At 44.5% G+C, this 24,140-nt stretch overlaps 1 protein-coding gene across 2 annotated transcripts in view; it reads right to left on the bottom strand.

Annotated features, from left to right (window-relative positions):
• Positions 1 to 24,140, bottom strand: part of LOC139387171 (zyg-11 family member, cell cycle regulator, like) — a 37,085-nt gene that overhangs the window by 1,152 nt on the left and 11,793 nt on the right. The window contains exons 6-14 of one of the 2 annotated variants that reach the window (XM_071133225.1): positions 23,113 to 23,177; positions 22,879 to 22,978; positions 22,590 to 22,640; positions 21,483 to 21,644; positions 21,351 to 21,398; positions 20,573 to 20,773; positions 20,312 to 20,364; positions 13,811 to 13,908; positions 13,371 to 13,593 (exon numbers count right to left, since the gene is read on the bottom strand). In XM_071133225.1, the coding sequence (XP_070989326.1) occupies positions 13,403 to 13,593; positions 13,811 to 13,908; positions 20,312 to 20,364; positions 20,573 to 20,773; positions 21,351 to 21,398; positions 21,483 to 21,644; positions 22,590 to 22,640; positions 22,879 to 22,978; positions 23,113 to 23,177 (969 nt within the window). In that variant the 3' untranslated portion in view covers positions 13,371 to 13,402. Of the gene's footprint in view, positions 1 to 13,018; positions 13,594 to 13,810; positions 13,909 to 20,311; positions 20,365 to 20,572; positions 20,774 to 21,350; positions 21,399 to 21,482; positions 21,645 to 22,589; positions 22,641 to 22,878; positions 22,979 to 23,112; positions 23,178 to 24,140 lie in introns of those variants that run through there. The other variant, XM_071133224.1, reaches the window with a different exon arrangement.

Here is a 24,140-nt window from a genome sequence, read left to right as displayed (position 1 = left end):
AGAGGTCATTGCTGAGAGGTCATTGCTGAGAGAGGAGGTTGATGGCTGAGGGTTATATCATGTTGGTTGTTGCTAAGAGATTTGGTATGTACTGTGTTGTTGCTGGGAGCAGCTTTGGATGTTCTGTGTTAGTTTGTTGCTCAGTCAGAGAGCTTATTTGATGTCCTGTGTTTGTTTGTGAAATTGTTTAATTTTCTGTTTCCTTCGTTCCCAGGGGGGAAGGGGAAGGCACCTAGGGAGTGCTTAGGCAAGAGGACCGTGGGCATACATATACCTGTAGTATATTCACTGTCTAGGCACACTAGGTAAGACCTGGGTGGACCACCCCCTTGTATTTTGGTTAGGGCACCAGGTGGTGTTAAATTAGGTAAGTAGTGGGTGGGTAGGTTAGATAGGAGAGGTGGCTTTGACATTTACTTTATTTGCTTTGGTTCCTTTCCCCCATATTACCGTGTGACGGAATAAATTCCTTGCAAACGGTACCACTCTCTCTGCCTTTGTCATCCTTACTCACACCTACAGTCCCATACCTCTTTCACTTCACGGGGAGTGGAATTGTAGCAGGGTGTTGCGTTCCCTCTTCGCAGAGGCGTGCGTAACATCCACTACTGTCCAGTCCAGTCGATGTGGATAGGGGGGTGCTCCCTCCGCTGTTTCCTGAAGTCCACGATCATCTCCTTTGTTTTGCTGACGTTGAGTGTGAGGTTATTTTCCTGACACCACACTCTGAGGGCCCTCACCTCCTCCCTGTAGGCCGTCTCGTCGTTGTTGGTAATCAAGCCTACCACTGTAGTGTTGTCTGCAAACTTGATGATTGAGTTGGAGGCGTGCATGGCCACGCAGTCATGGGTGAACAGGGAGCGCAGGAGAGGGCTGAGAACGCACCCTTGTTGAGGATCAGTGGGGTGAAGATGTTGTTTCCTACCCTCACCACCTGGGGGGCGGCCTGTCAGGAAGTCCAGGACCCAGTTGCCTAGGGCGGGGTCGAGACCCAGGGTCTTGAGCTTAATGACGAGTTTGGAGGGTTCTTACATAGGTATTCCTCTTGTCTGGGCCGGCAGCCCTGCGAGGGTTAACACGTTTAAATGCTTTACTCACGTTGGCTGCGGTGAAGGAGAGCCCGTAGGTTTTGGTAGCGGGCCGTGTCGTTGGCACTGTATTGTCCTCAAAGCGAGCAAAGAAGTTGAGTTTGTCTGGGAGCAAGACATCGTGGTCTGAGACGGGGCTGGTTTTCTTCCTGTAGTCCGTGATCGACTGTAGACCCTGCCACATACCTCATGTCTGAGCCGTTGAATTGGGACTCTACTTTGTCTCTATACTGACTCTTAGCTTGTTGATTCCCTGGGAGGGAATAGCTACACTGTTTGTATTCGGTCATGTTTACGGTTGCCTTGCCCTGATTAAAAGCAGTGGTTCGCACTTTCAGTTTTTGCACGAATGCTGCCATCAATCCACGGTTTCTGGTTGGGGAAGGTTAATAGTTGCTGTGGGTACAACATCACCGATGCACTTGCTAATAAACTCGCTCACCGAATCAGCGTATTCATCAATATTATTGTCCAATGCTGATCGAAGCAATCCTGAAGCTTGGAATCAGATTGGTCGGACCAGCGTTGAACAGACCTGAGCACAGGCGTTTCCTGTTTTAGTTTCTGTCTATAGGCTGGGAGCAACAAAATGGAGTCAGTCAGATTTTCCGAAAGGAGGGCGGGGCAGGGCTTTGTATGCGTCACGGAAGTTAGAGTAACAATGGTCCAGGATTTTTTCCGCCCGGGTAGTGCATTCGATATGCTGATAAAATTTAGGGAGTGTTTTCAGTTTAGCCTTGTGGCAAGATAGTATTATTAGGGGAAAAGGGATCAAATCGCAAACAAATAAACAAGTTCTGTGTTACTCTAAGTCTGTATTAACTTTTTTTTCACAACCTTCTCGCGACTTGAACTTCTCCAATGTCACACTCCAGGGGGACGTGACCTTTGACCCCCCCAAGACTGTCCCCAGAGTTCCAATGACCTCTGGAAAGTTGACTATAGTACACCACTCCAGAGGGTCATATTTCAAGTTACACTATTTATACAAATGTTTGTGGACACGCCTTCAAATTTGTGGATTTCGCTATTTCAGCCACACATTGCTGACAGGTGTATAACATCGAGCACACAGCCACACAATCTCCCTAGACAAACAATGGCAGTAGAATGGCCTTACTGAAGAGCTCAGTGACTTTAAACATGGCATCGTCATAGGGTGCCATCTTTCCAACAAGTCAGTTTGTCAAATGTCTGACCTGCTAGAGCTGCCCCGGTCAACTGTAAGTGCTGTTATTGTGAAGTGGAAATGTCTAGGAGCAGCAGCGGCTCAGCTGCTAAGTAGTAGGCCACACAAGCTCACAGAACGGGACTGCGGAGTGCTGAAGTGAGTAAAAATGGGTCTGTCCTAGGTTGTAACACTCACTACCGAGTTCCAAACTGCCTCTGGAATTAACGTCAGCACAAAAACTGTTCGCCGGGAGCTTCTTGAAATGGGATTCCATGGCTGAGCAGCCACACACAAGCCTAAGCCCCCCATGAGCAGTGGAAACGTGTTCTCTGGAGTGATGATTCAAGCTTCTGGCAGTCCGAAGGACGAATCTGGGTTTGGCGGATGCCAGGAGAACGCTACCTATCCCAATGCATACTGCCAACTGTAAAGTTTGGTGGAGGAGGAATAACGGCCCGGGGCTGTTTTTCATGGTTCGGACTAGGCCCCTTAGTTTCAGTGAAGGGAAATATTAAGGCTACAGCATACAATTACATTCTAGACGATTCTTTGCTCCCAACTTTGTTTGGGGAAGGCCCTTTCCTGTTTCAGCATGACAAGGTCCTTACAGAAATGGCTTGTCGAGATCGGTGTAGAAGAACTTGATTGGCCTGCACAGATCCCTGACAACCCTATTGAACACCTTTGGGATGAATTGGAACACCGACTGTGAATAGGGGGCAGAGGCAGTAACATCTGACAGGAGTGGAGACCGGTATAGACCAATGATATATATATATATATATATATATATACACACACACACATACTAGATGACTGATAGGGGCACTGTGTTAACTTCTTGATGCACCCATCCCGTTACCGGGATCATTTTCGTCAACATCCGCTGAATTGCAGAGCGCCAAATTAAATTACTAAAAATATTTAATTTTCATGAAATCACAAGTGCAATATAGCAAAACACAGCTTAGCGTGTTGTGAATCCACCTGGCGTGTAAGATTTCAAAAAAGCTTTCCGGCGAAAGCATATCAAGTGTTTATGTAAGGACATCTCTCTCAGTAGACAAAACATTACAAACAGCTAGCAGCCAAGCAGCTAGCAGCCATCTTCGGATGTTTGCACTCACGAGACTCCCAGTTACACAATAAATGTTCCTTTTGTTCCAAAAATATTATTTTTATTTCCAAAATAGCTCCATTTGGTTGGCGGGTTATGTTCAGAAATCAACAGACTCGAGCAGTCAAAACCGGGCAGACAAATTCCAAATAGTAACCGAAAAGTTTGTAGAAACATGTCAAACGTTTTTATAATCAATCCTCAGGTTGTTTTTACAATATATAATCGATATGTCCACCGGGACTGTAGCTTCTTCAATAGAAGAGCGAGAGAAAATGTCTGCTCTAAGCTGTTGCGCATGCAAAACGCTGCTGGCACCCAGCCATACAATGACGCGATGTGATCTTTCTCGCTCATTTTTCCAAATAAAAGCCTGAAACTATGTCCAAAGACTGTTCACACAATGGGGAAGCCATAGGAAAAGGAATCTGATTGATATCCCTTTAAATGGAGCGAAGGCAGGCTATGGAATAGAGAGCTTTCAGGAAAAACAGCACTTGGATTTTCCTCAGGTTTTCGCCTGCAATATCAGTTCTGTTACACTCACAGACAATATTTTCACAGTTTTGGAAACTTTAGAGTTTTCTATCCTAATCTGACAATGATATGCATATTCTGGGCCTGAGAAATAGGCAGTTTCATTTGGGTACGATTGATTCTAAACAACGTTTGCCATGTTTCTGTCGATATTATGGAGCTAATTTGGAAAAAAGTTTGGCGTTGTAAGTGACTGCATTTTTGTTTTTTTTTCTTAGCCAAACGTGATGAACAAAACGGAGCTATTTCTTACACAAATAATCTTTTTGGAAAAAAAATGAACATTTGCTATCTAACTGAGAGTCTCGTCATTGAAAACATCCGAAGTTCTTCAAAAGGTAAATTATTTTATTTGAATGCTTTTCTTGTTTTTGAGAAAATGTTGTCTGCTGAATGCTAGGCTTAATGCTATGCTAGGCTATCAATACTCTTACACAAATGCTTGTGTAGCTTTGGTTAAAGCATATTTTGACAGTGTTGTTAACAAAAGGCTAAGCTTGTGTTTTGTTACGGATACAGGTATCCTGTGTCTGTGTGTATCCTGTGCGTGTTTCTTTTCTCTCCTGCTCCCCTCACAGGTGAAAATCATCACTCCCCAATCAGTCAACAATCAACCCATCAATCAGAAGACACACCTCCTCCTGTTTCCTACCCTATCACAGTTCCTTCCCCATGGTTTAAAAACCCCATCATTTGTTTGTTCAAGAGCTCAATCTTTGTAATGCCAAGTTGGTAGAACTCTGCTCTTGATAGATTTCAGAAGCTCAATCTTTGTAATGCTATGTTGGTAGATCGCTGTTCTTGTAGATTTCAGGAGAGCTCAATCTCTTTGTAATGCCATGTTTGTAGATCTCTGTTCTTCGCTCGCTCTTTGTGTATTAATTAACCTCCTCTTTTGTTTGAGCACCTCCATAGCACTTTGTCATCACCTGTGAGTATTGTTTTGGTTATGGTGTTTGTTTGTTGCTGGTGGGAAAAAGGGGAAACCAAGACAAGTCGCCCATGGGCATACACTACCCGTAGGTAAACTTTGTTAACACACACTAGTTAGAACTGGGCGGACCACCCACTGTATTTTGGTTAGTTAGCTGTTGTTGAAATAGGCTAGTCTAGCTTAGGGGTGTTTTGAATACTTATTGTTTCTTTCCTTGGGTCCAGCTCAGCCCCTTTTCCTGCTCCCCCCCCATTACCGTGTGTTTATAATAAACCCTGAGTTTGACGGTATTATTTCGGTTGTCGTGGTTATTTCGTTCACTTTTACTTTGTCACTATTATAATTTACATGAGTTATGTTACGGGTCTCACTACCATCCCCCCCTAGACTGTCGGGCCAAAAGGGATTCGTAACATAAGTGGGGGCTCATCCGGGATCTGTCTTTACTGACACCCATGCCGCTCATGTAGATTGTTGAAGTGGTATAGTTCAGTGTTGAGCGTCATAGCTGAAGTAGCATTAGTGTTTGCTATTTTCGTTGGCTCTTGTGAAGTAGTGTAAGATGGCTACTTTTGATTTGAAGTCCTTTTTGGATAACCCTTCGTGGGAGGTTTTTGATAAATGTCGTAGAGTTGATTTGATGACCTTGGCTGACCATTACTCAATATCGATTCCGCAGAGTGTAGTTAAGGCGGAGGTTAAACAGCTAGTATTAAATGTATTGTTGGAAGAGCAGGTGCTTGTGTTACCGCTGCCTGAGCATACTACCACTGTAGGGGATGTTGCTGCTCCTGTAAGCCCATTGGTATCTGATAATGAGGGCGAGGCTAAAACACCAGCCACATTGTCCCATTTTGTTCCACTCTCCCCACTGTCAAACGGTGATGCCAGAAGGGATGTCCGTTTAGCACAGTTCCAACTAGAGGTGGAAGAGAGAGCCCAAATTAGGCGAGAGACTCTCCAGTTGGAGATGTGTAAAATTGAGGCAGAAAAAGAACGAGAACAACGGCAGATGATGTGTAAAATTGAGGCAGAAAGAGAACAGCGGCAGATGACGTTTAAAATGCGCCAGATGGAACTGGAGGCAGAGACAGCGAGGCTAGCCTTCGTTCCTACTGTGCCTGTTTGTGAGCCGTCCTCACCTGCTGTGTCCTCAAACACGTTTGACATTAGTAGGCAGATAGCCTTAGTACCTTTGTTCAGAGAGTCGGAGGTTGACTCCTATTTTTGTGTATTTGAGCGTATAGCCGTAGCATTGAAGTGGCCTGAAGAGGTATGGTGCCTATTACTTCAGTGTAAATTAACTGGTAAAGCCCAAGAGGTTTTGTCAGCGCTACCTCTGGAGGACAGTTTGAATTATGAAGTGGTCAAAGCTACTGTTCTTTGTGCCTATGAGCTTGTGCCTGAGGCATACCGACAGAGATTTAGGTCTCATAGAAAGTCTTCTAGTAAGACTTATGTGGAATTTGCTAGAGACAAGGGAAATCTGTGATAAATGGCATGCTGCTAGTAAGGTAACTGATTTCAACTCTCTCCGGGAGTTAATCTTGTTGGAAGAGTTTAAAAATTGCTTACCCGAACGCATTGTAGTTTACCTAAACGAACAGAAAGTATCCTCCCTGGCAGAAGCGTCTGTGTTGGCAGACGAGTTTGTGTTGACGCACAAGAGTGTGTTTTCGGCTCAAACTGAGAGTAGAACCACTGGGTTTCCTACCTTTAGCCCTAGTCGGCCAGCAGTAGTATATAAAGCACGCCAGAAGAATGAGCGTTCCTGTTTCTATTGTCATAAAGTGGGACATATGATTAATGATTGCTTCCTGCTTAAACGCAAACGAGGGATGCCTCTTCGTGCCAAGCCACCAACAGGTGTTGCTCTAATTCGTACGGTTGTGAAGTCTGCAACAAAACAGCTGCCTAAGGGTAACTGCAGTTTGAAAGACCCAGTCCCCGACCGTAGTTATGAACCATTCATTTCCGAGGGGTTTGTGTCCCTAACGAATGACGAAGCGTCTCAGCGTCCGGTTAAAATCCTTAGAGATACTGGTGCGGCGCAGTCGTTTATATTGTCTGATGTGTTGCCCTTATCTGACGATACATACTGTGGTTCCAGTGTGTTAGTGCAGGGTATTGAAATGGGTTTTGTCCCAGTGCCGTTGCACTTTGTGAAAGTACACTCTGAGTTAATCAGTGGAATATTCAGAGTGGGGGTACGTCCTAAGTTGCCAGTGAAAGGTGTGACCTTTATAATGGGTAACGATATTGCCGGAGGAAAGGTAGTACCCGTATTGGAAGTATTGGATAAAAGTGACCACTCTCTCTCGAATGAGCTGGCACAGAGTTATCCACATGTGTTCCCCGCTTGTGCTGTCACTCGTGCTCAGACACTACAAGAGGGTGACGTGATAGATTTGTCGAACACTGTTCTGTTCAAAGAGGATGATCAAGAGGATGGATTGTGTGATACCTCTGAGAAGCTGATCACCTCTGACAAACAGCCCAGGAAAGAATCAAAGAACGTTGAACTTATTGCTGATGCAATACAGTTACCAGTCACTCGTGAGCAGCTGATTGCTAACCAAAAGGTTGACAACAAGCTTACTAAATGTTTTTCTAGTGTTGTCTCGTTAGAAGAGGTGAAGAAGAAGAATGTGGCTTACTTCATTGATGGTAATCTCCTCATGCGTAAATGGAAATCCCATGTTGATGCAGGTGGAGATTGGAATGCTGTTTACCAAATAGTGATTCCTACAGCCTTTCGACAGAATGTGTTATCCCTTGCTCATGATCACCAGTGGTCTGGTCATTTAGGAATTACAAAGACGTATGATCGGATCCTTCGTCATTTTTTTTTGGCCGGGTTTAAAACAAGATGTGGCTCAGTTCTGTCGGACATGCCACACATGTCAGATAACAGGAAAACCAAATCAGGTTATTCCTCCCGCTCCTCTTTGTCCCATACCTGTAATAGGTGAACCATTTGAGCATGTGGTGGTTGATTGTGTCGGACCGTTACCGAAGACAAAATCGGGTAACCAGTTTTTGTTAACGATAATGTGTATGGCTACAAGATACCCCGAGGCTATTCCTCTGAGAAGGATTACAGCTCCGATAGTGAGTAAAGCCTAAATAAAATTCTTCACGACATTCGGGTTACCGAAGGTGGTACAAAGCGATCAAGGTACCAATTTCCTATCCAAGCTCTTCAAGCAGGTGTTGAAATCCTTATCAATTACGCACCGTGTATCAAGCGCCTATCACCCAGAGTCTCAGGGTGCGCTTGAAAGATGGCATCAGACACTGAAGTTTATGCTACGTAAATATTGTTTGGAATCTGAGAAAGATTGGGATGAGGGAGTTCCTCTAGTTTTGTTTGCTGCTCGTGAAACTGTGCAGGAGTCCCTAGGTTTCAGCCCGGCTGAACTAGTGTTTGGTCACACAGTAAGAGGACCAATGAAAGTCCTTAAAGAACAGTTCTTGTCCCAAGAGTTGTGTACCAGAGATGAGAATGTGTTGGACTATGTTAGTCGCTTTCGTGAGCGCCTACACCAAGCTTGTGCTCTTGCAAAGGAAGCTCTGTCTTCCTCACAGAGGAGCATGAAAAGACACTATGATAAAGAGGCTGTTTCTCGTCCACTACAGCCAGGTGACCAAGTACTGGTGTTATTACCTGTTCCAGGATCTTCACTGTCAGCTCGTTTCTCTGGTCCTTATTTAATTGAAAAGAAAATAAGTGAAACTGACTATGTGCTTCAAACTCCTGATAGAAAACGCCAATCTCGTGTGTGTCACATTAACATGTTGAAAGCATACCACACCCGACCCATCACACAGTTAGATTGTTTTTGAACTGAGGAAGGTACTGCTGTCTCCTCTGCTACTACTGCGATGATAGTGGACTGTCATATTGATGATGTTGATGGCTTGGAGTGGCGCAATACTCAGCAGCAGTGTGTTAGATTGCCCAACTCAGAAATGCTGCTGTCTATCCAGTCAGGTCTGGTTCATTTAACGGATGGACAGGCTAATGATATTGTGAGGCTACTACACAGTTTTCCATGTCTCTTTAATGACGTTCCTACTCGCACAAATGTGTTGGAACATGACATTAATGTTGGAAATGCTACACCTATCAAGCAACACCCATATCGTATCAACGCTTCCAAGAGGAAGATAATGAGGGATGAGGTGAGATATTTGTTGGAGAATGACCTGGCTAAGCCAAGTTCAAGCCCTTGGAGTTCTCCTTGCATTCTGGTTCCTAAACCTGATGGTACGTCCAGGTTATGTACGGATTATCGAAAGGTAAATTCTGTCACAATGCCAGATTCGTTCCCGTTACCCAGACTGGACGACTGTATCGACACTATTGGTGCTGCTAAGTATGTGACCAAGTTGGACCTCTTAAAAGGTTACTGGCAGGTTCCGTTAACTTCACGTGCTTCTGAGATTTCTGCCTTTGTGACCCCAGACAACTTCCTTCAGTACTCAGTCATGGCTTTTGGGATGCGAAATGCACCAGCCACTTTCCAACGACTGGTTAACTCCGTATTAGCTGGCGTTCCTAATTGTAGTGCATACCTTGATGACCTAGTGATTTATTCGTCTACGTGGTCAGATCATGTTGACTTGCTAAGGGTAGTATGTGAACGGTTGGCAGCTGCTTCTCTAACCCTGAACTTGGCAAAGTGCGAGTTTGGGAAGGCTACTGTTACCTATCTCGGTAAAGAGGTTGGCCATGGACAGGTGCGCCCTGTTGATGCCAAGGTCTTGGCTATAACTGCATTCCCTGCACCTACCACTAGACGAGAGCTACGCCGCTTTTTAGGGATGGTTGGCTATTACCGTAGCTTCTGTAAAAATTTCTCTGCGGTAGTTGCTCCATTGACTGATTTGCTCAGTCCGGCAAGACCATTTGTGTTGTCCCCTGATTGTAAGAGAGCTTTTGAATCAGCGAAAGCACTCTTATGTAGTACCCCTGTACTTGCTGCTCCGGATTTTGAACAACCGTTCAAGCTTGAGGTAGATGCTAGTGCCAGAGGTGCTGGTGCTGTTCTACTGCAGCAGGACAAGAGTGGAGTAGATCATCCTGTTTGTTATTTTTCCCGTAAATTTAATAAATGTCAAACAAACTATGCGACAATAGAACAAGAAGCTCTTGCTTTGTTGTTGGCTCTGCAATACTTTGAAGTATACATTGGTTCCAGTGCACTACCAGTGATTGTGTATACTGACCATAACCCCTTAGTTTTTCTCCACCGAATGTACAACCAGAACCAGCGCCTTATGCGTTGGGCGCTGATTGTACAAAATTATAATTTGGAGATCCGCCACAAAAAGGGTTCAGATAATGTGTTGGCAGATGCTTTGTCTCGTGTGTAAAAATGATTTTTGTATGTTTTGGCAAGGTTGACGTTGTTGTAAGTATTAATTTTGTTGTGAGTATTAATTGTAATACTGTGGTCGCAATCCCTAGGGTTGCTCTTTTAAGGGTGGGACGGATACAGGTATCCTGTGTCTGTGTGTATCCTGTGCGTGTTTCTTTTCTCTCCTGCTCCCCTCACAGGTGAAAATCATCACTCCCCAATCAGTCAACAATCAACCCATCAATCAGAAGACACACCTCCTCCTGTTTCCTACCCTATCACAGTTCCTTCCCCATGGTTTAAAAACCCCATCATTTGTTTGTTCAAGAGCTCAATCTTTGTAATGCCAAGTTGGTAGAACTCTGCTCTTGATAGATTTCAGAAGCTCAATCTTTGTAATGCTATGTTGGTAGATCGCTGTTCTTGTAGATTTCAGGAGAGCTCAATCTCTTTGTAATGCCATGTTTGTAGATCTCTGTTCTTCGCTCGCTCTTTGTGTATTAATTAACCTCCTCTTTTGTTTGAGCACCTCCATAGCACTTTGTCATCACCTGTGAGTATTGTTTTGGTTATGGTGTTTGTTTGTTGCTGGTGGGAAAAAGGGGAAACCAAGACAAGTCGCCCATGGGCATACACTACCCGTAGGTAAACTTTGTTAACACACACTAGTTAGAACTGGGCGGACCACCCACTGTATTTTGGTTAGTTAGTTAGCTGTTGTTGAAATAGGCTAGTCTAGCTTAGGGGTGTTTTGAATACTTATTGTTTCTTTCCTTGGGTCCAGCTCAGCCCCTTTTCCTGCTCCCCCCCCCATTACCGTGTGTTTATAATAAACCCTGAGTTTGACGGTATTATTTCGGTTGTCGTGGTTATTTCGTTCACTTTTACTTTGTCACTATTATAATTTACATGAGTTATGTTACGGGTCTCACTACCATCCCCCCCCTAGACTGTCGGGCCAAAAGGGATTCGTAACAGTTTCAATATATTTATTTCATTTCATTTGCGATTTTCATGAATAGGAAACGTTGCGTTATGGTAATGAGCTTGAGGCTATGATTACGCTCCCGAATACGGGATTGCTCGACGCTAGAGGTTAAAGCCACCATGCTTCCATTTTGGCACTCTCCACAACAAAAATATTTTCGATGCTATAGAAATCATTTAATGTCTACATTTACTTTTTGCCACATTTACTACAGACACCTTAATGCATACTAGTAAATTATATTATGTGAGAAATATATATATATATATATATATATATATATACATTTTCCTAAAAGTAAAAATTTGAGATTACTAATGTTGTCTTCACTACAACCAAAAAAATACTTAAACATTTTATTTTGTCCCTGAAACATTCCTATGGAGGACCTATCCTACTGGGGAGTGCCAATATGGCCGACCGGTGGCGCCAAAGCCTCAGTGGCCAATACATACAGCGCCTTCAGAAAGTATTCACGCCCCTTGACTTCTTCCACATTTTGTTGTGTTACAAAGTGGGATACAAATAGATGTAATAGTAATGTGTCAACGATCTACACAAAATACTCTTTCAAAGAGGAAGAAACATTATGTAGAAATTTTCAAATTTATGAAAAATAAAACAAATATTTCTTGATTCAATAAGTATTCAACCATTGGCGGCAATTACAGCTGTGATGCTTTTTTTCTAACAGCTTTGCACACCTGGACACCATATTTGCACATTATTCATTTTTACATTCTTCAAGCTCTCTCAAGTTGGTTGTTCATTGCTAGAGAGACATTTTCAAGTCTTGCCATAGATTTTAAGTCAAAACTGTAACTAGGCCACACAAGAACATTCAATGTTGTCTTGGTAAGAAACTCCTTTGTATTTCGCCTTGTTTTCGGTTATTTTGTCATGCTGAAAGGTGAATTTGTCTGTTGGAGAGCAAACTGAACCAGGTTTTCCTCTCGGATTTTGAATGTGCTTAGCTCTATTCCATTTATTTTCATCCTTGCCAATGACAATCATACCCATAACATGATGCAGCCACCACCATGCTTGAATATATGAATAATGATACTCAGTGTTGTATTGGATTTGCCCCGAACATAATGCTTTTAATTCAGGACATAAAGTTAATTTCCATGCAACATTTTTTTCAGTTTTACTTTACTGCCTTATTGCAAATAGGATGCATGTTTTGGAATATATTTATTCTGTACAAGCTTCCTTCTTTTCACTCTGTCATTTAGGTTGATATTGTGGAGTAACTACAATGTTGTTGTTCCATCCTCAGTTTCCTCCTATCACAGCCATTAAACTCTAACTGTTTTAAAGTCACCATTGGCCTCATGGTGAAATCCCTGAGCGGTTTCCTTCCTCTCCAGTAACTGAGTTAGGAAGGACGCCTGTATCTTTGTGGTGACTGGGTGTATTGTTACATCATCCAAAGTGTAATTAATAACTTCACCATGCTCAAAGGTAGATTCAATGTCTGCTTTTTTTTTTTTTACCAATAGGTGCCCTTCTTTGAGAGGCATTGGAAAACCTCCCTGGTCTTTGTGGTTGAATCTGTGTGAAATTCACTCCTTGACTGAGGGGCCGTACAGATATTTGTATGTGTGGGGCACAGAGATGATGTAGTCATTCAAAAATAATGTTAAACACTATTATTGCACACAGAATGAGTCCATGCACCTCATTATGTGACTTGTTACGCAAATGTTGTATCAGCAATCCAGGGTTTATATACATCATCGGTATATACGCAGCACCTCAGAGCCCTCTGGTGACAGAGATTGGATTTTAAACTCCAAACACACACAGTACACCAGTTTGTTGATACATTCCTGTTTAATTAGGAGAGCTGATTATTCTAGTCTCTTTGAAAGTTGTTTTAATTATCGACTAAAAATAGCTCTGCTATTCTTTTTAAAAGCAGCAACTATGCAGTTATCCAGGTCACTTACTTCTAGAACAACTCCAATGATATTTTAGAATGTTGTTGTTGAAAAAATATTTCTACAGCTAGGTATTGAGGAGTGATGTCAAAAAGTGTCTTTCTGAGCATTTAACAAATATATTCATATTTATTTTCCTAATTCCCACCAATGCAACTACTAAAAAAGACATAGTAGACTGTACACAGAAAGAGATGTCAGATATCCCATTCATATTTTAACACACCTGTGACTAAGGGGTCAAGGGTCACAGATCCATCATGACCTCCCATGATGTCCCTTTTCTGTCTGTGTTCTCAGGGGATTGCTGGTGGTCTGCTGGCGCTCCACCATACCCAGGATGCTCTCTGCCATCCCTCTGACATTGCTGTGGGTGTCAAGGTCAGAGGACAATGTCTTTAGGAGTTCCACTGCCCCCTCCACCTGGAGCATTTGGCAGTACTGCACACCTGGAATAAAATAGAATCACACATTATATACAATGCATTTAAAGCACCTCAGTAATATAGACAAACTAGTGAGGGAACACCTCAGGCCACACACATTCTATGTGATCAAAGGACTATGCATGTGCCTATAGCCCAGTATCTTACAGCTATCTTCAGGTTATTGAAATAGTTCCCCAAATGATACCATGTACTGTAAATGACACACACACACACTCACCGTTCTGAGTGCAGACGAGATGCATAGCCCAGACAGCCCATAGCTGCACTCCAGCAGGCTGAGAGGTCTGAAGCAAGGAGAAGAACGGCCGAAACGACCTGAGGGAGGAAGGGAAATAAGTAAGGAGAAAGAGAGATGAACAGTGAGAGGAAGAGAGAGAGAGAGAAGTCATGCAGAAGAACGGCTCCTGACTTGTTATAACTTTTTGGTTGTTAAGAGCGAGATTGACATGATTAAATGAGCAAAAAATGTATAGGTAATCAAATTGTACAACTGAAGATCAACACAGGAGGAAAAGATTGACAGAGAGTGAGTTAAAAGACCAATCTTAATCGTGGTAGCTAGCCAAATTCAAATCTGTCAACTGGTAAACTAGCTCTAACTGTTTACTGCTGGTAACCATAGCAACATGGCCACGGAGGCAGTGCCAGCAGCACCAGAGACTGAGAGACTTTCCCCCCCTTTTTTGAATATCCAGCAGAAATCAAATCAGAGAAGGGAAGATTCCATTTTAAACACAGAATTGTGAGGGAGAACCCAGAAACTTTGTTTGCCGACTGCTCACAAAACAGGACTGTTACAAACCTGTTACTCTACACAGACAACGCTACTGCCTGGCATACAGCTGTAACCAGGGATTTCAGCTACACCACAAAAAAGGCATCTGCAAGGGAAGGCAAATCCACATTTTTGAGGACAGCGATAAGGACCAGGAAAACAGGTTTCTGACGGTAAACATGTACCAGAACGGCACTGTCATGGTCCAGGGCAGTGAGGCTGCACTCAGCTCTGTTGTGCAGGACTTCCCCACCCTAACGAAGATAGCGGAAAGCAAAAAAGACAAGGGCAGCACCCCGACCTCTCCCCTCACCTCAGGCACCCCAACAGCAGGACCATCCTCCCCCTGCCTGCCTACAACCACCAGAGCCAAGACCACACTAACATCAGCATGTTGAGAGACAGGCTGGCTCTGTTAGAGGTATGGGTTACTGAGCTGAAGGAGCAGCCCCCCAGCTACACTACCATCAGCCTACTGAGAGACAGGCTGGCTCTGTTAGAGGTATGGGTTACTGAGCTGAAGGAGCAGCACCCCAGCTACACTACCATCAGCCTGCTGAGAGAGACCCTGGCTCTGTTAGAGGTATGGGTTACTGAGCTGAAGGAGCAGCCCCCCAGCTACACTACCATCAGCCTGCTGAGAGACAGGCTGGCTCTGTTAGAGGTATGGGTTACTGAGCTGAAGGAGCAGCCCCCCAGCTACACTACCATCAGCCTGCTGAGAGACAGGCTGGCTCTGTTAGAGGTATGGGTTACTGAGCTGAAGGAGCAGCCCCCCAGCTACACCAGCATCAGCCTGCTGAGAGACAGGCTGGCTCTGTTAGAGGTATTAATCGGAATGGCCGATTAATTAGGGACGATTTCAAGTTTTCATAACAATCGGAAATCGGTATTTTTGGCCGATTAAATTATTATTATTTTTTTTTAAACATTTTGTCATATTTTTTGATACCTTTATTTAACTAGGCAATTCAGTTAAGAACACATTCTTATTTTCAAGGACGGCCTAGGAACGGTGGGTTAACTGCCTCGTTCAGGGGCAGAATGACAGATTTTCACCTTGTCAGCTCGGGGGATCCAATCTTGCAACCGTACAGTTAACTTGTCCAACGCTATAACGACCTGCCTCTCTCTTGTTGCACTCCACAAGGAGACTGCCTGTTACGCGAATGCAGTAAGCCAAGGTAAGTTGCTAGCTAGCATTAAACTTATCTTATAAAAAACAATCAATCATAATCACTAGTTAACTACACATGGTTGATGATATTACTAGATATTATCTAGCGTGTCCTGCGTTGCATATAATCTGACTGAGCATACAAGCATACAAGTATCTAAGTATCTGACTGAGCGATGGTAGGCAGAAGTAGGCGCGTAAACATTAATTCAAACAGCACTTTTGTGCGTTTTGCCAGCAGCTCTTCGTTGTGCGTCAAGCATTGCGCTGTTTATGACTTCAAGCCTATCAACTCCTGAGATGAGGCTGGTGTAGCCGAAGTGAAATGGCTAGCTAGTTAGCGCGCGCTAATAGCGTTTCAAATGTCACTCGCTCTGAGCCTTGGGGTGGTTGTTTCCCTTGCTCTACATGGGTAATGCTGCTTCGATGGTGGCTGTTGTCGTTGTGTTGCTGGTTCGAGCCCAGGGAGGAGCAAGGAGAGGGACGGAAGCTATACTGTTACACTGGCAATACTAAAGTGCCTATAAGAACATCCAATAGTCAAAGGTTAATGAAATACAAATGGTATAGAGGGAAATAGTCCTATAATTCCTATAATAACTACAACCTAAAACTTCTTACCTGGGAATATTGAAGACTCATGTTAAAAGGAACCACCAGCTTTCATATGTTCTCATGTTCTGAGCAAGGAACTTAAACGTTAGCTTTCTTACATGGCACATATTGCACTTTTACTTTCTTCTCCAACACTTTGTTTTTGCATTATTTAAACCAAATTGAACATGTTTCATTATTTACTTGAGGCTAAATTGATTTTCTTGATGTTTTATATTAAGTTAAAATAAGTGTTCATTCAGTATTGTTGTAATTGTCATTATTACAAATAAAAATAAAAATATTGTCCGATTAATCGGTATCGGCTTTTTTGGTCCTCCAATAATCGGTATCAGTATCGGCGTTAAAATCATATTCGGTCGACCTCTACCCACAACCCACCCCCAAACCGACAACATTTTACCCACATCCCCAGTCAACAAGGAGACTCACATGTGGACACCTACTACAGAGAGAAGCTCTCTGGCCCCCCCGACACACCCCTCCATGTACACAGGCCCTGTGTACTCCAGCCCCAGACCGTAAACGCACTAATCTGGTAAAACCCACTGAGGTGGCCATCCTCATTGACTCAAATGGGAAAATCATCCAAGAAGATAAACTCCCCCAACACAAGGTGTGCAAAATGTGGTGCCCAAAAACACAGAATGCACTCCACATCCTGTCCCAGCCTGACTTTGGCACACCAGGCCACATTATTATTCACACCGGCACCAACAACCTGCGAGAGGAGCAGGAGAGAGTATGCAGCCTGGTCAACAGAGTAGCAGAGAGGGCCTCTGAGCGGTTCCCCAACTCCCACATCACCATCTCCACTCTGCTTCCCCGCAAATACTTTCATCCCCGTACCATTCAGAATGTCAATGCTGACATCACCAGAGGGTGTGGCCTACTCCCGAACTTACACGTTGCTCACCACCCAACAATCACCCCAGAGCATCTGCACGACCACTCCCACCTGAGGAAGCAGACAGTAGGGATGTTTGCCAAGTCTCTAAAGGACGTGGCACTTGGTAGACAAACACTCCATGATGTACTGGGCAGAGGACCACCCAGAGACCCCTACCAGACCCAGCGCACCCCAAAGGCCCCAACCACCACCAGACCATCCCCACTTCCATCGGCTTAGTCAGACCGGACCGGGCCCAGCCTACTACCCACCCCTACCAGACCAGAGAGGAAGCCCCACGGCCCAGAACTGGCCCTCCTCCACTCCACTGGGCCCAACAGCAGGACCAACACAGCTGTGCAGAGGTCGTCAGAGAACAGGAGAACCCTCTAGGATTAAGTGAGACTAAACAGCTCCTCCAATACATCTACACACACACACACACAGTACTAGAATTTACTTGTTCCATGAATAGGAATATTTATCGTTGTCTCTGATTGGGGATCCTATTTAGGTTGCCATTTTCCATTTTGGTTTTGTGGGTTATTATTCTGTTTAGTTGCCTGTTCGCACTAGTCATATTGCTTCACGGTTTGTTTTGTTATTTTGTATAGTTTTGTTCAGTGTTGCATTTGTTTAATAAAATAGAATGTACGCTTATCCCACTGTGCCAAGCATTTGATTCTATTTGGCATACAGGACTGTTCTACAAAGTTATTGAAAGTGGTGTAGGGGGTAAAACATGACATAATTAAATCAATGTATACTGGCAATACGTGCAGCATTAAAATTGTCAAGAAAAGAACATAATTCTTTAACCAGGGGCAGGACCTTCGTCAGGGTTGTAATCTGAGCCCTGCACTCTTCAATATTTACATCAACAAATTGGCCACTATTCTAGAAAAATCCTCAGTCCCTGGTGTTAGTCTCCACAATTCAGAGGTTAAATGCCTACTCTTCGCAGATGACCTATGCCTGCTGTCACCCACAGCACATGGCCTACAGCAGAGCCTGGACCTGCTAGAGCAGTACTGCCAGACCTGGGCCCTGGCAGTAAACCCCAAAAAGACTAAAATAATGATTTTCCAGAGAAGATCCAGATCTCAGGGAATTAGACCAAAGTTCTCAATTGGTACACAATATATAGAGTACTGCACACACTACAATTACTAAGGTTTAAAAATAAGCTCAACTGGACACCTTAATGAGGCAGTGAATGAACTGAGAGAGAAAGCATGTAGAGGATTCTACGCCATTTAAAAACAAATTCAAATTGAAATACCTATTCAAATTTGGCTAAAACTAATTGATTGTGTCATTGAAACAATTGCACTTTATGGCAGCGAGGTGTGGGGTCCACTTGCAAAACAAGATTTCACCAAATGGGACAAACACCCAATTGAAACCCTGCATGCAGAGTTCTGTAAGATTATCCTACATGTCCAGAGGAAAACTACAAACAATGCATGCAACTCAAAAAACAGCAAATAGGTTTTTGGAAACATCTAAAATACAGTGACCCCCTCTCATATCACTACCAAGCCCTGCAATGCCAAGAGCTGAGCAAAGAAAAGAGTCCCCTCATCCAGCTGGTCCTGGGGCTGAGTTCACAAACCTGTTCTACTAACACACTGAAGCCTCAGGACCAGAACATCCAATCAATCAGGATAAACCAAATTACAACACACTCAAAACAATACTACATTGCTTATTGGGAAAGACAAGCACAGACCAAAATGCAGTGCTATCTGGCCCTATATCGACAGTACACCGTGGCTAACTCTTTGACCATGGTTACTGATCAAAAACCTTGACAAAGTACAGGCTCAGTGAGCACAGCCTTGCCATTGAGAAGGGTAGACACAGGAAAACCTGGCTCTCTGTAGAGGAAAGGCTGTACAACCACTGCACAACAGCAGAACCTGAGACAGAGCTGCATTTCGTGACAAAATGTCAAAAATATAAAACAATTAGAGAGTGTCATTTCCACACATTTGAAACCCTTATTCAAGGGTTCAAAGACCTCTCTGATGAGAATAGGCTACCTGTCCTGTTGGGGGAGGACAGAGAGCTGTGGGTTGGCAACGCACTACATTGCTGCCTGCAATAAGATGAGGGACAGTGTCTGACAGACCAACCAACCTGCACATGTCCTCTACTGTATGCTTATTGTTATTGTTCAATGTATGGTTATTTTGACCCTTGGTTATTGTTGTTACTGTTGTCCCATTGACAATTTTGATTCTTATTATCTTAATATTGTAAATATCCAAGGTAAGCTTTGGCAATATGTACATTGTTACGTCATGCCAATAAAGCAAATTGAATTGAATTGAGAGAGAGAGAGAGAAACAGAGAGAGAGAGAGAGAGAGACACAGAGAGAGAGAGAGAGAGAGACAGAGAGAGAGAGAGAGAAACAGAGAGAGAGAGAGAGAGAGAGAAACAGAGAGAGAGAGAGAGAGAGAAACAGAGAGAGAGAGAGAGAGAGAGAAACAGAGAGAAACAGAGAGAGAGAGAGAGAGAAACAGAGAGAGAGAGAAACAGAGAGAGGAACAGAGAGAGAGAGACACACACACACACAGAGAGAGAGAGAGACACAGAGAGAGAGAGAGAGAGAGAGGAACACACACAGCGAGAGAGAGAGAGAGCGAGAGAGAGAGAGAGAGAGAGAGAGAGAGAGAGAGAGAGGAACACACACTGTGAGAGAGAGAGAGAGAGAGAGAGAGAGAGAGAGAGGGGAACATGAGAGAGAGAGAGAGAGAGAGGAACAGAGAGAAAGAGAGCTAGAGAGAGAGGAACATAGAGAGAGAGAGAGAGAGAGAGAGAGAGAGAGATAGGAACAGAGAGAAAGGAGAGAGAGGTTGTGGACAGGTGTCTTTTATACTGATAACACGTTCAAACAGGTGCCATTAATACAGGTAACGAGTGGAGGACAGAGGAGCCTCTTAAAGAAGAAGTTACAGGTCTGTGAGAGCCAGAAATCTTGCTTGTTTTTAGGTGACCAAATACTTATTTTCCACCATAATTTGCTAATAAATTCATTAAAAATCCTACAATGTGATTTTCTGGATTTTTTTTCTCATTTTGGCTATCATAGTTGAAGTGTATCTATGATGAAAATTACAGGCCTCTCTCGCCTTCTTAAGTGGGAGAACTTGCACAATTGGTGACTGACTAAATACTTTTTTGCCCCACTGTATATGATATATATGGCTTCTCTGAGTAGCTCAGACAGATAGACAGACAGGCAGTCAGTCTTACCTGTAGGACACCATCTCACGCTCAGGGAGGGCCCAGGCCAGTATGGCAGCATGCTGTAGAAAGTAAAGACAGGTAATTGGAGTAAAGAAAACACTTAAGAAAACACTGATACACACACACACACACACACACACACACACACACACACACACACACACACACACACACACACACACACACACACACACACACACACACACACACACACACACACACACACACACACACACACACACACACACACACACACACACACACTACCAGCTGTTCCAGTATGGTTTGTCGGAGCCCCTGGTCTAGGGTCCATGCATCCTGTCTGGAGGTGAGGTGGGCCAGGATGCCCCCAGCAAAGTAGCTGACCCCCACCTCCACCTGGGGCCCCTGGAGCAGGGTCACTACATGCTCCAACAGGTCCTCCTGCATCATGTCTGCCTGCAGCTCTTCCACCTCTGCTATGTTGTTCTGGACCACAGAGAGACCAGGAACCATATTCATCAATCGACTCAGAGTAGTAGATCTGAACTAGGAGCAGGTCCCCCTGTCCATATAATCGTATTCATATTGATCTAAAACACAAAACTGATCCTACATCAGCACTTTCACTCTGAAATGGTTTATAAATACTGGCCCTGAGTAGTGTTCAGTAGGAATGAAACAGACAAAAACGCTCCCAAACAGAGTAAAATAGGGATGTACTATCTGATCCTATTACACATGCTTTCAAATGTTTGGCTGTGGTGTGCCCTAATGAACCCAGGCGCAGGGTGGAGGGAGACAGAACACCATGGACCATCAACAGATAAATGCTTCCAGTTTTTATGATGTGATTGTGTCTGTCCCTTGTTTATCTTTACTGGCTCAAACAAAATAGAAGTGGTTTTGATTACAGAAACATGCATTTTCTCTGTGCAATTATGACTTGAGCATACAACCCAAAGTGTAACACATGTAAATAATATGCACAATGATAATGTAGAAAAATCAGAGCACTGACATACTCAAACAAACAACTGCAACATGTTGAAACAGAAAGACCTACCAGAAGACCTAGAACTTTCTGCTGTATAGAAGATTCAGAAGAGTAGGTCTGCAAGGCAAGAGGAAGAGAACAATTCATTGAATGGTTCCACCATTTCAACTATGAATGTGTGTGTGTGTGTGCTTCTCCTACCTCCAGCACCTCCTCGTACAGCTCCAGGCCCTGACACTGGATGAAGTGTCGCGAGGCAGTGGGTGTCTCATCAGTCAGGTTCCACAGAGCACTCAGGGCAAACTTCAGAGTGGAGTCCACTACTCCTGCCATGGCTTTCTGTTGCACTATACCCAGCAGCTGCTGTTAGAGGGGAGAGAGAGAGACAAAGAGAGAGAGGAGGGTGAGAGAGAGGAGGGTGAGAGAGAGGAGGAGAGATTGAGGTGAGGGGGAAGAGAGGAATAGAGAGAGAGGAGTCCGGGGGAGAGAGAGAGGTGAGAAGGAGAGAGGAGGAGAGATAGAGGTGAGGGGGAAGAGAGAGAGGAGTCAGGGGGAGAGAGAGAGAGAGAGGTGAGAAGAAGAGAGGAGGAGAGATAGAGGTGAGGGAGAGAGGAAGAGGGGTCAGGTGAAGGGGAGTGAGAGAGGAGATAGAGGTGAGGGGGGAGGCAGAGAAAGGGTGAGATGAGGTTAGGGGGGAAGAGGGTGAGGTGATGTGGGGGGAAAGGGTGAGATCAGGTGAGGGTGAGATGAGGAAGAGGGTAAGATGAGGTGGGGGGAAGAGGGTGAAATTAGGTGGGGGGGAAGAGGGTGAGATGAGGGGGGGGTGAGGTGAGGAGGGAAGAGGGTGAGATCAGGTGAGGGGGAGTGTGAGATGAGGAAGAGGGTAAGATGAGGTGGGGGGAGGGTGATATGAGGTGAGGGAGGGGAATGAGATGAGGTGAGGTGGGGTGGGGGGGTGAGATGAGGTGAGGGGGGTGGGTGAGATGAGGTGAGGGAGGGGGTGAGAGGAGGTGAGGGGGATGGTGAGGTGAGATGAGGTGAGGTGAGGGGGGAGGGTGAGGTGAGGGGGAGGTGAGGTGAGGTGGAGATGAGGTGAGGGAGGGTGAGGTGAGGGGGGAAGGAAAAGAGAAGGTAAGGGGGAGCGAGATAAAGGTGAGAGGGAGAGGGAGAGAGATAGGGAGAGAGATAAAGGACAGGTGAGGGGGAGAGATAAAGGAGAGGTGAGGGGGAGAGAGATAAAGGAGAGGTGAGGGGGAGTTAGATAAAGATGAAGCGAGGGGGAGAGAAATAGAGGGACAGATTTCTTACCTTCATAATAAATATATCAGCCCCCAGCTGTGTGGTCTGCTCTGTAGACAGCTGCAGAGAGACAAACTGTTTCAACAAATGATCTTAGCAACATAAGCCACGGCCAACCCCCCATGGAGTCCAGTACATCAACCCTATTCCCAGTCAAAAATTCAGGTCCATGGGGGGTATGGGATCCCTCATGGGGGGTATGGGGTCCATGGGGGGTATGGGGTGAACTACTTTGCCAACTTGTATGGAGATGATAAGGTTGAGGAAATAATGCATTTAAAGAAGGGTGAGGACCTACTTTGGCCACTAGTATGGAGATGACGGCCACAGCCATCCTCTGCAGGGTCCGGTCCACGTGACCGCTGAGCCAGTTCATCACCAGCTTGGCTGCTTCGAACCTGACAGGGACACAGCAGTGAGATCCTATAAAACCTAGGACTTAACCCTAACTTAAGATCTGTACACATAACTCAAGGTTTTGATTTAATTGATTTAGATTGATTTCAATTCACCAGGCTATGGACAGACTGACCTGTCAAAAGGGACGTCCTGAAGGATGGTGTCACTGCAGAGCACCAGCAGGCAGTTCTTCTGTAACTGGAAAAGGGGAAGCACAGGCTTTGGTTATAATAATAATTTGTTGTGTCCCTTTCAGGAAACTCATCAGCAAAACATCACCACATAATGCATAAATAAATAAATATACGGAAACAAAATATAAACGCAACATGAATCAGAGTTACAGTTCATATAAGAAAATCAGTCAATTGAAATAAATAAATTAGGCCCTAATCTATGGATGTCACATGACTGGGCAGGGGTGCACCCACTTGGCAGCCAGGTCCACCCACTGGGGAGCCAGGCCCAGCCAATCAGAATGAGTTTTTCCTCACAAAAGGGTTTTATTACAGACAGAATACTAAAACTCACAAGTTGAGAAATGGGTAAAAATCTGGGGCTCCACGCAAGATCTCACCCCGTGGGGTCAAAATGATCACAAGAACGGTGGACAAAAATCCCAGAACCACACAGGGGGACCTAGTGAATGACCTGCAGAGAGCTGGGACCAAAGTAACAAAGCCTACCATCAGTAACACACTACGCCGCCAGGGACTCAAATCCTGCAGTGCCAGACGTGTCCCCCTGCTTAAGCCAGTACATGTCTAGGCCCGTCTGAAGTTTGCTAGAGAGCATTTGGATGATCCAGAAGAAGATTGGGAGAATGTCATATGGTCAGATGAAGCCAAAATATAACTTTTTGGTAAAAACTCAACTCGTCGTGTTTGGAGGACAAAGAATGCTGAGTTGCATCCAAAGAACACCATACCTACTGTGAAGCATGGGGGTGGAAACATCATGCTTTGGGAATGTTTTTCTGCAAAGGGACCAGGACGACTGATCCGTGTAAAGGAAAGAATGAATGGGGCCATGTATCGTGAGATTTTGAGTGAAAACCTCCTTCCATCAGCAAGGGCATTGAAGATGAAACGTGACTGGGTCTTTCAGCATGACAATGATCCCAAACACACTGCCCGGGCAACGAAGGAGTGGCTTCGTAAG

This window comes from Oncorhynchus clarkii, chromosome 28 (assembly GCF_045791955.1).
Source record: "Oncorhynchus clarkii lewisi isolate Uvic-CL-2024 chromosome 28, UVic_Ocla_1.0, whole genome shotgun sequence".
NCBI lineage: Eukaryota > Metazoa > Chordata > Actinopteri > Salmoniformes > Salmonidae > Oncorhynchus > Oncorhynchus clarkii.
The sequence above is the reverse complement of the archived record's forward strand: the minus strand, read 5'-3'. Positions and strand labels throughout refer to the sequence as shown.